Source organism: Empidonax traillii, unplaced genomic scaffold, assembly GCF_003031625.1.
Source record: "Empidonax traillii isolate 1590-97213 ecotype Southwest subspecies unplaced genomic scaffold, ASM303162v1 scaffold40:size2234952, whole genome shotgun sequence".
NCBI classification, from domain to species: domain Eukaryota; kingdom Metazoa; phylum Chordata; class Aves; order Passeriformes; family Tyrannidae; genus Empidonax; species Empidonax traillii.
Genome location: NW_020955233.1, coordinates 1,523,507 through 1,536,816, shown reverse-complemented (window position 1 = coordinate 1,536,816; position 13,310 = coordinate 1,523,507). Strand labels below are relative to the sequence as shown.

Here is a 13,310-nt window from a genome sequence, read left to right as displayed (position 1 = left end):
AACTGCTGAGGGCATCAGTGTGGCATATGTTGAACTCATTGTCTAAGTGCTACTCTAAATACTACTTAGTCCAGTGATGACTAATTCTGTAATTGTTTAAATTAGGCTTGGCTCGCTTTGGTTTCGTCGCCCTCCTGGCTAGCTGTTCCTGAGGAGCTGAGCAGTGGGAGGGCTCAGCTCAGTGCTGGCAGTACCTGCAGCAGTTCCAGGTGGACAGTGCCCTGGTTGGGGCCCTTCCTCCCCCTGGTCCAAGAGCAGAGGGACACCTCAGCCCCCATTCCCTGAGCAGGGCCCTGCCCATCCCGGCCTGGGAAGCACAGGGGAGCCACTGGTGGCAGTTCAGGGATCAGTGGAGCTCCAGCTGGAATTCCCAGTGTTCCTCCTGAGGGACTGTGGATCTGGGGAACTGTTCTCAGCATTAGCACAGAGGAAGCTGCTCAGGGATTGCTTTTCGTAGAGGGAAATGTGTGATATTCCAGCTTTCTTTCCAATCCTCTTGGAGATGGAGATTAACTTCCAAACTTCATTAAAAACCCTGTAATTTGTAGAGCTGTGCCAGAAAAAACAAGCAGCACTTCGGGGTCTGGGTAGTGGTACAGAAAATCAGTGCTGTGACCAGTGAGGTCTGGCCATGGTCCTCCAAGGGAATGAAGTTCTCCCCCTTCCCCTGGGACTGGAGAGGTTCTTCCCACATATCACACACAGTCCATGTTCCAGAATGTCCAAGGAAGGAGTGGATGTTGCACTTTGTGATGCTGTTCCATGGGCACGATGGTGCTCTGGCAAAAGGCTGGACTTGGGGATCCTGGAAGTCTTTTCCAACCTTAGTGATTCCAAGATAAATCTGTGGGGTGGGATTAAATCCCAGGGGGAGGAGGGACAGGGAAGCGAAGTGGCCCCTCGGCTGCTCTCCCAGCACGGGCCGTTCCCCCCTGGCTCATGTGATCCCCAGGGCAGAGCCTGGCATGGCCTGGCAGCCTCTCCCCAGATGTTCTGGTGGCAGGAACAGCAGCTTCCTGGGCAGAGCCTGCCCTGCCAGTGGTGCCCCCAGGCAGCCCCTGCCAAAACCAACACTCTGCTCAGAAAAACCTTTGGAGTTACACGGAAATAAAACCGGCACAGCCTGTTTTCCCAGGCTCCTCCAGGGAAACCCCGAGACTTTCAAGGAAAAGCTCACACAGATGTGGCCCAGGAATGGAGCAGATTCTGGCCTCATCCAGCACAGCAGCACCTTTTTACTGCAAGCAAGAAGCACCACTTCCCCCCCTGCATTTCTTATGGATTTAAATTCTGTACAAATCATAGTTACAAAACAACTTTTGATTGGTAACTAGCTTGGAGAGGTGAAACGATCCAAACAAGCAGAATCGCTCCCAGTGCAGCACAGCTGAGGAAATCCGCTCTGGAAGGCAGGTAATGCTATCCCTGGTGGTACTGGGAGCATCACAGGCACAGCTTTGGGCTTAACAAGTTCATCTTTCCAATTGAAGTGCCACCAAGAGGTGACTGTGATACAGACACGCTTGGGCACCCCCTCGGTGAAGCGACACAGCAACGCAGTGACTCTGCCTGAGCAGTTGCATATAATAAAAATTAGAAAAGGCTTCACTGCTTTTCCTGTTCTGTATTTTCACTTTTTTTTCTTTTTTTCTTTTCCTCTTTGTTTTGTTTTGTTTTCCTTTATTCCACTTGCAAAAGATCCAGAGGATGTCTCCTTTTTTTCAGGCCAGGTTCAAACGAGGGAGTTTGGTGTCTTGGGAAGTCATCCCAGGGACAGTGCTCTGTGCTGAGGAGGAGGATGTGAGGCAGGTAAGTGGTCACTGCCTTGTCCCAGGATTTGGGAGAAGAAAGCCTGGAATTCTGGCTTTGGCAGCTGTGCTGATAAGTAACTGGCTGACGTGAACTCATCAGAGCAGGGAAGGTGATTTTGGGACAGCAGCTGGAGATGGAGTGAACAATCACGCTCTGCCCCACCACTGTGAACAGGTTTTCCTTTTAAAATTCAGAAGCCTTTTATTTGCCAAAAAAAGAGAGAAGAAATTACAAAGTAAAAATACAAAGATCAAACCATGCCAGCACAAAATGTCTCCAAAACTACTTTTACAAAGTATGAGAACCATTATTATTAAGTACTCAGTTTCCAGCCCCCTCCCCCAGTGACAGCCAGAAGAGGAGCACAAAATGGGAAGAAGCTCTGTTCATGTTTTTCTCACAGTAGCTCGTGCTGGTCACTGAGGTTCAGGGGTTTTTTTGCATAGCCCTGATCTAGAAACTCTAAAACCAGACTGTTAAAACCACGCTTCCATGAGCCATTTTTTGGCCTGTCAGGCTTATTTTGTTTCAGAAACTTAAGCCCGGTGCCTTGTTAGAGCATCTCGAGGGAGCTCCCTTAAACCCTTCCTTCAGGAGCGCGGGAAGGCTTTGGAGTCCCTTTGGAATCCCTTTGCTGTCTGTGCCGTTCCGGGCTAGGGGAGCCGGGGCAGTGCCTGGGCTTTGCTCCCAGGGCTGGGATGCAGTGACTGAGGCCTGGCAGGAAGGCCCCGATCCAGGCGGGATCGCTGCTGAGCCGCTTCTGCAATCTCGGCACGGCACAGACACAGCGCGGGTGACAAACAACCAAAAACGGGAGGTTTGTAAAGACAGAGGACGGAATTTTGCTGGACAGCAGCAGAGCAGAGAGAACCAACAAGCACAAAGGTATTTTTATCAAGCAAAACTGAATTTACTCACTTTTCTGACTACTCTTAAGGAAAAAGGGGACCAGCTCAAACCAGAGCTCAGTGTGAGCTGGGTTTGCAAGGAAAAAGGCAGGATCTGGCCTTAAAGGGCTGCAGCATCTCAAGTGGCTCTGACAGGAGGCAGAGTCAGAGCCAAGGGGGTTCCTCCAAGCCCTCAGGCAGGGATTCCTCGGGTGCTTGGCTGCAGGAGCTGGCTGAGCTCTGAGGCTGCTGTGGGCACAAGCATCCTTGTCTTGACTATCCCAGAAAGAAAAGTTCAGAAGTAGGATGGGAGTTCCCAAATTTACATCACCTAAATCCTGCAGAATTTAATCCTCCATCCAGAGCAGCTGTGGACAGGGCTGAGACCCAAACAGGGTGCGGGAGACCTCCTTTCCTACAGCATCTGTGCCTGTGGAGTTATATTTTCAAGTACATTGGTGACAGGGAATGGATTCCTGCTCCTGGAATAAATAACTTAAATTCCTGCAGGTTTTGCACTGCCACCACAAAAAGAGTGACTTCTGTAACTTGTTCTAATGCAAATGCAAAACATTTGCTGCAAATTGATTTTTTTTTTCCTGGATTAGCTTGTGTTGACCTACCAGGGAGCAGGAATGGGGTTTGGATTCACTCTGCTTTGCTGTAGCAGCAGCGAATCTCTGTTTGGAGAAGAGAGGGCCTGAGTTTGGGGGCCAAAGGGCTCAGCAGAGCAGCTACAAGCTCCTGGCTCCACTTATTCAAGCCAAAGCTTGGAAAGACAACTGGGGTGTTTTACCAGGCTCCAGGCACTGAGTTCTCCAAAGAAAGGCACCAGTCCAGGCTAGTGTGATGGGAGATGGGAGCCTGGATGGGTGGAGTTTAAGCCCCAGCAAAGGGAGGAAGAGCCTGAAGTGGTGGGTGACTGAGGCTGAAACAGTCCAGTGCTGCTGCAGCTCAAAGCTGGTGACACTTCAGGACCACAGGGGGTTCCACTTAAGCCTAGAACAGGGTCAGGTTCTTCCTGTGCTTTGAGGAATATTTGTCTTTGGAGAGATATGAAAGGCCCCTCTGGGCCCTGGCAGTCAGGGAAGGGCTGAATTCCTGCTCCAGGTTCTTCCCCAGCTTCTGCTGCATTTGGGCCTTTGTGGAATGAGCCTCAGGGAGGGTTTTCCCCTGGAGTTTCCAGCTATAGAGGTGGATTCAAACCCACTGTGTGTTTGCTGCATTCCCAGAGGCTGCTCTTGCTTTGGTGAGTGCTCCTTGCTCACAGCTGCCATCATGGAATGCAGGTCACCCTGCAGGGCCTTTGCCAACAGCCTGGGCATCCAAAGTTTCCTACATCCCAAGTCCAGGATCCTGGGGGGTATATGTGCCTCTGGATAAAACAGCGGCTTTGCTCAGGAAAAAGGAGTGATCAGCCCATGATTAATTTAGTGATTAACTCCTGCAGGTATCCCAGGGATCAGTGTTCCCTCCTGCCAGTGTCTGTGGGTACACACAAGGGCTCTGCTGCCTGGAAGGGCCTGCTGGGAGCTGGGATCCTGGGGATCCTGGCAGGGATGCACACAGGAGGCACAGCCAGCTGCTCTTCCAGGGAGGTAACAGGATACACAGTGCACACACACCAACCAAGCACTGGGGCCCAACTCTGACAGTTACAATAAAATCTGACAGCTGGGAAGGTGTGGCCCAGATCTGTTTGTGCACCCCTGGAACTGGTAAGAGGGTGTTCTAATCCCCTGGGAACCACAGACAGGCACTAGCTGGCTGGGAGGCCAAGCCCCAGGAGTGGGTGCTGTCAGCAGAGACACCAGTGGGGATTCTGGATCAGTCAGTTTAATTTTGCACTTAAAGCAAGAATTCATTAGTTACAGCATTTCCTCTCTGAGACTGGGGCTTAACTGATGGGGAGAAAATAAATTTTTGGCAATGACACAGACTAATTCCTTTACTGGTTAAAATACTGGGTTGGTTTCTCTCCAGTATCTCAGCTGAGGCTCTAGGAGGAGGCTCCGGGTCAGAGCAGGCTCCAGGGAGGAGGAGACAGGACAGGACTGGGGCACCCCAGGCACAGCAATTTAACACACCAGCTCAACAGCAAATGCTCTTTTCTTTTGTAAATACACTAAAACCCACCAGGACAAAGCAGAATTCTACAAAGACGAAACGCTGGACAGAGGCAGATCATCTTATGCACAGTAGAAATGTTAACTCTCAGACAAACATGACATCATGGAGTGCTTTAACTGTCCACAGGTTCAAGCAGGGAAATACGTCCAGTACCACGTGGAGGAGCTCGTGGTTCAAACCACAGAGGGACTTCCCTCCCCCTTCATGTTGCCTTCACTTCCAGGACATGAAGAACAAAAAGAACTTGCTTGTGTTTTAAAAGAATTCTAGACTCAAATTGGAGTTCATTTGGCAGCTCTTTTGTCACGCCTGGTGTGCAGTCGAGGGGACAGGGTGGCACAAGGCTGCACTGACTGTCAGTGCTGCATCAGCTGGCACAGGCAATCATTAGATGCTGGCACTTATTGCACATCTGGGGACATAAGAAAATTCATCTAGAAACGAGACAAGGTGCCATCACCACTGGCAATGAGTGTGCACAAGAGCACGTTGTAAAAAGCCTTTTTATAGAAATTGCCTTATTGCAATTACACAGGGAGAGGAAAAGGGTTCTCAAGGTACAGTGTACAAATAAAGCACATTGTTCCAATGCTGGACTTAAGAAAACCCCCAAGTGCCTTGGGACCGAATGCTCTCCAGTTTGAAAGAGATTGCTTAAGTGCCTTCCACTTCTCTATGCTGAGAGATCTGAGAGAACTAGTTTGTCTGACTTGTCTCCAGTTTCAGGGGTAGATAAGACTTCATCTGTATCATAGTCCTCTTCACATGATCTGCAAAGACAAAAGGTGTGTCTTTAAAAGCTGTATTTTGGATTTCAGGTAAGTTATGTCAGTGGCTAACAGATATTAGCATGCAAGAGGTGAAGCTCGAGGAGGGTGTTCCTAAGGCACTGAGAACAGTGTGGTCAGTCCTCTGAGAGCTGCCAGGGCTCTGTGCTCCCATCCATCCTCCTTTGGAACTTCCAGAACAAAATTTCACTGGTGTTCAGCAGGAGAAAATTTGAATCCAGTTTCAATAACAATTGTCAGTAGCCTTAAGAGTTCAGTGTAGCAATAAAGTCAGGCCCCAGTGTGCAGAGCATCTTCTGGCTCAGGTGTGTTCTGACAGCACAGCACAGCTGTGGCCACGCTGGGTGTCCTTGTCTCCTCAGGCTGAGGTTTGATATCCAGGACTTGCATTCATGGCCTGAGGAGATTTGCTGTCAATTCCCAGCTCAGGCTGTTGGGTCCTGTGCCCTGCACACAGACCACCACTCCAGGGCCCTCTGGGGCTCTCAGCCCATTCCCATCCCTGAGAAAGGATGCTTTTGGATGTTTCAGTCTCAGCATGCTCCAGGTTAGTTCCTCAGCATTCCCCAGAAAACAAAATTCTTCCTTTTGTTCTGAAAGCAACACTGCCCACGAAGGAATTGCTGGAGCAGGTGTTCAGTGGCCAGCACAGGAACAGTTTCAGTGCAGCTCTGGGCTGCAAAAGATCAACTCCTTTAATACCCCAGCATGGATGTGCCAAGAAGGAACTTTCTACCACTTCCTGTGGTGTCTCTGCCTTCACTAACCCAACCCTGGAGCCTGTCAGTGCGTCCGGCTGGGGGAGGACACTGTGCTGAAGGTGGATGATCCCTGTGTGGCGAGAGAGACCTTCCCAGACAACATTTTCATCCACTCTTCCCCAAAGAGAAGCACCTGCTTAGTAATTCTGCCACCTTCTGGATTGTTGTGCAAGTGGGAGAAGGGAAACAACGCTCTGGGTTCTACACCAGTAACTGTTCTGACCATGCAAGCCAGGTTGCCAAAAAATATGCAATTTGCCCACTTTTTGCTTCACTGATGCCTGTGGGCAGGCCCTGCTTCCCCCACACAGGAATAGACTGGGAATGTTTGGAGGTGCCTCAGCTTCTCTAATCACTCCTTGGTTTATGATGCAGCTGAGGAAAACTTGGTACTTCCACGTGAATGCTGTTGTTCCTTTTGCATCTCCTTTTCCTTCAGCTTTACCGACTCCTGTTAGCTTTGTTCCTCCTTCTCCTGCCCGTGGAATGTGACCTCTTCCACAGGCACACATTCACCAGCACTTGGGGCTCCACTGTAATTGTTTCCCATGTGCTTTTTGCTCCTGGACTAAACCTTCTCATGCTGCTTCAAAGGGGGCTTCCCACTGCTCTTTCCCAGATGAGTTCCTTTTCCACTGCACTGTTTTGCTCCTTAAGGCTCACAGTGCCTGTCCTTCCCATCTTGGAATAAATGCCTTCCACCTTTATGTCCAAGAAGCATCCATGGGATGCTTTGCCACAAGGTCAGTGCTAAAGACAATCAATCACCTCTGTCCTTCCAGGCCAGTTTCAGAACTTCACAGTCCCATAAAAACAAATGTGGGCTCGTGCAAGTTAAACATCCATTCCTCAAGATTCAGCTCTAGCTTATTCAGAGGAATTACCCCAGGGAATTCCTTGGCTTTCCTTCTGGCAAACACACATTTTGGCTCTGGGTGGTTCAGGGATGTCCCTCATCCCCCTTTCCCGCCTTAACTCTGCTGGGTTCAGGCAAATGAGCAGCTGAGCCATCAGGTAACTTGAGGGAGACAAGGAGAATGGGCTGGGCTGCCTAAACCAGCACCATCTGATCCTGGGCTTCTGTTCCCCTCTCCACCTCTGGAGTGCTCTGCATTTTGCCTTGGATCCCTGTTGCTCAGAGGAAGGGGATGTTTTCCTGTCAGCAGCTGATATTTCCCACCCTATGGAGAAAGATCTCTTTCCGTGAGGGCAGCTGTGGTTTCCATGCCCATCAGCTGGCTGAGGCTGGTTTCTGTTACGATGAACAAAGCTATGCCCACTGCTGCCCCAGCCTAGCTAATCACATGTGGGATCCCACAACGTGGGGCACAATCACTAAATCATCTTCAGTTGCTGAATGATGGTTGTTTTCAAATGTATTAATAAGACCAAGAGCAGATTTCATGTTCTGCCAGCAAACTTAGACAAAAATCTTCCAGTCTCTCAGAGAGCTCATGAATTGTCTTGGTTTTGTCCCCGCTCCCTGTTTCTGTCACCCTCAAAGGACAGCACCAATAATGGATGTGTGAAAACTCAATGTCTCTTTCTGGCAAATTTGTCTGGGCATCCAGCCCTTTGTTTTTCCTTTCTCCTTCCCTTTTCCCTGCATGGTCTGTTGCTATGCTCCACAAATGAGATCTAATCCTGCTGTCATGACTACAGAGCTTTTCAGGGGCTCTTAAAAGCAAGCAGCAAGGTTCTGCCATGCTCTTTACAGGAGGACACAGAGCTGCCTCAGACAAACTGCACACATCTGACATCACCTGCCGCTTTTCCTCTGGCTCTGGGGACTCTGGGGTGTCATGGCCCTGCACAGCTTCCATGGCAGCCTCCTCTGTGCTGAGGACACAGGTGCTGCAGAGCAGCTGCAGGGAATACAGCAATTCCATCGTCCATCCTGCCTTCCCTCATCTGCCACGGTGCAGGCCACAGAAAGGCAGCTGGGAGGGGATGAGGCAACAACCCCCTTGCTGTTTGGATGCACATCACAGACAGGGAGGGAAACAGCTCTCAATAGCTCTGCAAATCCCTGTGGCTAATTAGTAGGTGCTACTGTTATCCCAAGCAATTCCCAGGGTGCAAAGTTTTGAAAATGATGCAATCTTCTCAGTGCTCTCATGGCTCTACGAGTGCTGTTCAAGGGATGCAATCCTGAATTGTGTAAGATTAACATGGGGGAAGCATTCCTTGCATGTTTGTTATATAAATCTAGAGACTTCCAGAGAAATATTCTCAAGACACCAACACAGACACAAATCGAAAAGGTGATTATACTGAGTCTCCACGTATCAGCGGGAAGCCCTTGCACACAGGGAGATTCTGGAGCAACTGCTCTGCCTAAATTCACTGATAGCGAAAGATAGCTGGTGTCTCTGTCCAGAATTTTACAGAAGGCAGAAAACTGAGTGGAGGTATTGCAGAAACCAAATGTATTAAAGAAAAAGTCTCAACAAGCTTAGTAAATGAATGAAAATGTTGAAATACAGCTTATGGAGAGCACGGACTAACAGGCATAAAGTTTGGCAGAAAGTAAAATTATTTGACTAAAGAAAGTCTCTGGGAGGTGTAATAAATGTAACAGAGCTACAGCTTCTCATCTGCGACACTGTGACATGGTCAGCACATGGCCAAGACCAGCAAAAGTCATTGGATAGACCTTTTTGTACGATTGCCAAAAGGCTTTGTCCTTTCTCCCAACTCCCTTCATGGGCGTGTGGAGCTGATTCAAATCCACTGTTTAGTCCACTAATCCATTCCCTCTGCTGGAAGTGGCACCCACATGCTCCTCCCAGCCCCAAGCTGGGCAGTGCCAGGCCGTGCTCACCCCTCCTGCAGCGGCTCGTTCCCGGACTCCTCGGCCACCAGGATCTCGTACTCCTCGGCTGCGTACCTGTCCCAGTCCGAGGGCTCGGGGCCGTCACCGTCCACGTCCTGCAGAGATCACACAGTCAGGGACTGCCCACAGCTCCCTGCAGCTCTCACAGACATGGACAACAGCAGTGCCAGCAACAGGAAGCAACTGGATAGAAGCAGCCACTCAAAAACAGCCCTAACTGAGAGACCCGCCATTACCTCGGAGTATTTTAACATCAGCACATAAAGGTCTATGAAAAAATACAGCTTGAAGTCTATAAAGTTTAGCATGTGACCTGAGCTGCCAACAAACTGCATCTGCTTTATCTCAGAAGGGCAGTAGCCACACACTTGCTTTGCTTTGGCTCAGCACGCCCCGTGTCTGTGCACTTTGCAAGTGGCTGAAGAACCTGGGGGGTAAAATCTTCTCATTAAATGTTAATTGGAACTGAACCTTAGAGGGACTCTTCACTGTTTGCCAAGTTTGGGCAAGTTTGAGAGAAGATTACAGGATAACATTCCTATAAACCTTTGGCCCTCTGCCAATTACTGTAAGATGGGCATAATAAGTTATCCCCCAGCCCTACTTGGCTGCTCTTATGATGATCCAGTTTAAACAAACAAATAAACAAACAAACAGGGTGGTTCTGACTTGGGATATATTTAAGCCTTGAATCATGGAGCCACAAAGTTTCTCTTGGAGATTATGTGGGAACAGCTGTGAGGGAACCAGAGTTGGTTTTGGCATCCCCTCCACTTTACTGTACTTTGAGTAGATAAGAGGCTTCTGGGAGATACTCAATAAGCTGCAGTCACATCTGGCTTCCCTGGCTGTGCAGGGGGAGCTACAAGTGAGGGCCTTCACACCAACAGCTGACAAAACTCAAGTCTGAACATCCCACAGTTTGTGGGGAGCAGCAACTGCCAAATCCCAAAGCTACACTCTCCTCCTGTATTTTCTTTGCTTGGGAAGGGGGGATGATGAAGGACAGAGCAGCCAGGCTGAGAACCAGGCAAAATGTGCAACAGCCAAACCTTCCACGTGGGCTGAGCCCCCTCTCTCAGCCTCTGACTCAGGACAGCTCAGCAGGCTCTGGGGGTTCTCCCTTCAACCTCACACCACTGCCAGTGCTGGTGTCACAGGACCAGGAATGGCAGCCACATCATGGAATAGCAGCAGAACTCGTGTGGGAAGGGATCCAGGAGGGCTCCAGTCCCAGCTCTGCTCAAACCAGGATTTGCTGTGAGGACAGATCAGGGGGCTCAAGGCTTTGTCCATCCCGTCATGAAAGCCTCTAAGAACAGAAGCTGCACAACCTCTCTGGGCAACCTGTTCAAGTGTTTGACTGGTCTACTTGTGAAAAAATTGTTCTATTCAGTTGGATTTCCCCTACATCCAGGGCAGGTTTGAGAAAGCCTGTATTTAGGAATAAATGTGATTTATACCTTTTGCACTGCAAAGGGATCCCTCTGTTCATTGTCCAGGTACTTCTCTAAATTGAAGAAGGTGTTGAAGAACACATGAGCCATTCTGCACCTCTTCAGGTCTCGCAGGGTTACTCTTCCTACAAAAAAGAATGCACATGATTGTGCTTCTGAGTTCTTGCTTAGCAGGAGACTGGACCTTGTCAGTCTCAGCTTTAATTTCAACATCAGCAGGCTACAGTATTACAAAATTTCTTCCCAAGTCAGTCAAGGATTTTAACATTATTCAATAAATGGGTGTGTTTATTAGGCTGAAATCTCACATCCATATGGAGGTCTCTTCATGTGAATAGGGATGGTCCAGTTCCACAATTTAGACTGTCAGCACATCCCACAGCTGGAATACACAAGAAATGTTGCTCCAGTTCTAGCCAGTTAATTCACAAGGTCTCTTGTTTTAGTATTTCAAGCCTCCTGATGGCACAGCCGGCCCTGTTCAGTGACTGCAGCCCTGATACTCCAACACAGGGCTGTACCTACAGATTGGTCACACAGGGACATCTCCTCCCCAGTTCCCCACTGATCAGAGAGGAGGAAAACTCTGATCAAGCAGGACTTACCTTCCCTCTCAGGCTTAACGAGGTCCAGCATCTGGCACAGCAGGTCCTGGAAGGGCAGGGGCTCTATGCCCATCACCTCCATGCGCTCACACTGCTCCTCGTAGAAATATTCCAGCTCGTACATGGACAGCACTCCATCCCCATCCAGATCCATGCACCTGAACCAGTACTCAATGCTGGCAGAGGAACAGGGACAGGGACTCAGCACTGCACTACAAACACATACAGATTGCAGTAGTGCACAATCCCCTCTCCCATCCCCTAAGGCTCCTCTGCCCAAAGGCTGGCACAAAGCAAGGGATGAAAATATCCTTTGGAAGGGCCAGGGCACAGGCCAACACCCAAAGCATGTCCTGATGGTCTCCCAGGTGGTTTGTGAGCAGCACAGCCCTGCTCATGACTTGTTTCACCTGGCAGCTGTAACAGTGTCCACTGTGCTGAGCCCAAGGGTGTCCCTGTCCAGCCCAGCAGCAAGAGTTGGCCAAATCCAGCCAAGTCTGAGCCCAGGACACCAGGACACCCTGGAGAGGGACAAGGAAGGCATGGTGTGCTCTCCTTTGCTCTGCCCCTTTAGACAGAGGGCAGCGCTCCCAGGTAGCTCACCCTACATCCCCACACCCCTCTGGATGCTCCAACCCTGCATTTATGAAATCTTCTCATTCTTATGCAGGAGATTCTTTGTCCTAGTAATCACACACGGCTCTGGATGAGCTCTGGACAGCAGTTTCCCCCTGGCTCTACAAACCAGGCCATGGCAGGTTTTACAAAGGGACACAGTGAAGGTTCCTCACAAACCCTTCCTGCACACTCTGTACATGTGTGAAGGGAATGTGCCTCACCTCTGCCAGCTCCCCAGAGCCAGTGCTTCATGGCACAGGGGAACCAAAGGCACTGATGACTACCAGGGCATTTAACATTACAAGAAAACTCTGCTTCTACACAATTTCTCTTCAAGAAAGGCCAGCAATTGGATCAAAAGTTGACCATAAGTTGCTTTCCTCCTAATGGAACCCAAGCTGCCGTCCCTTGGAGAGAGTGGTAGGTCACAGAAGCTTCTGCATCTTCTCTGCTCATCTCAGTACTTTCACCAGACAGACACAGAAATGAGTCAGACCTTGTAGCACTCCTTTTGTCCTCCTCTGAAATCAGGAGCCACACAAAATCAGCATAACTCATCCTGCCTTCCTTCTGAACCTCAGTGCCTCTGGAACACACAGCAGGAAAACAAAGTTAGAACCCACCAGGCTCCTAAATACTCACAGTGTCAGCAAATAGATTTTTCAGAAGTCCCGAATCATCAGCCCCCCACCCAGCCTGTACCCCCTGCACCTCCAGCACCAGGCACAGCATCTGCTGTCACTGCAGAGCTGAGGCTCATCTACCACATCCCTCCCACTGCAAGGCCTGGGCTCTTTCACCTTCCAGAGACTTTCCAGCAGTGCTCCCCAGCTATCCCTGTGCCATATCGCCCCGCTGTGTCCACCTACCCTATCCTACGGGATTTTGTAATTTGTTTTCTTAAGATACACAGAAGTCTCTCCGCATTTTCAGGCAGCTCCAGCTGGAGCACCCTACTGGAAACCATTCTGGTCAGTGGGGGTTTCTGAGAGTAACTTGCATTTCTAAGCAGCCTGACAGGAATTCCCTTCCCCAAGCAGGGTGGAATCCTCACCTCACCACAGCGCCACTGAATATTCGCTCAATTATCCTGTTGGATAAAGCTGGAAACAAAGAAAACACGGAGAAAATGAAGCCACAGGTCACAGGAATAACTGCAATCAGTTGTTTATGCTGAATCTACATAAAGCCATTTCCCACTGTTAACAGAATGCTCTGCCTGTACTGCCTGTCTGACCCCTCTCTGTTTAGCAGCACTTTATAAAAACCAAGGATGATTCTTCCAGTGGGTCTGTCTCTGTATCCTCTGTATCCTCAAACACCACTCTGTCCCACAAAGATGGCAACTGCTATCTGGGTCCTTGGACATGGGCAGTGTTACTTCTGCTCTGCTGCAGAAGGATTTGTCACATAAGC

The 13,310-nt window shown here is 49.6% G+C and overlaps 1 protein-coding gene across 2 annotated transcripts in view; it reads right to left on the bottom strand.

The window, feature by feature from the left end:
* Positions 1 to 5,210: 5,210 nt before the first annotated feature.
* The window catches only part of PPP2R3A (protein phosphatase 2 regulatory subunit B''alpha), a 47,493-nt gene continuing 39,393 nt past the window's right edge, over positions 5,211 to 13,310 (bottom strand). For both annotated transcript variants that reach the window (XM_027878324.1, XM_027878325.1), the window contains 6 exons: positions 12,949 to 12,997; positions 12,391 to 12,480; positions 11,277 to 11,452; positions 10,678 to 10,796; positions 9,203 to 9,309; positions 5,211 to 5,599 (listed from right to left, as the gene is read on the bottom strand). In XM_027878324.1, coding sequence (XP_027734125.1) covers positions 5,503 to 5,599; positions 9,203 to 9,309; positions 10,678 to 10,796; positions 11,277 to 11,452; positions 12,391 to 12,480; positions 12,949 to 12,997 — 638 coding nt within the window. In that variant the 3' untranslated portion in view covers positions 5,211 to 5,502. The remainder of the gene's footprint in view (positions 5,600 to 9,202; positions 9,310 to 10,677; positions 10,797 to 11,276; positions 11,453 to 12,390; positions 12,481 to 12,948; positions 12,998 to 13,310) is intronic.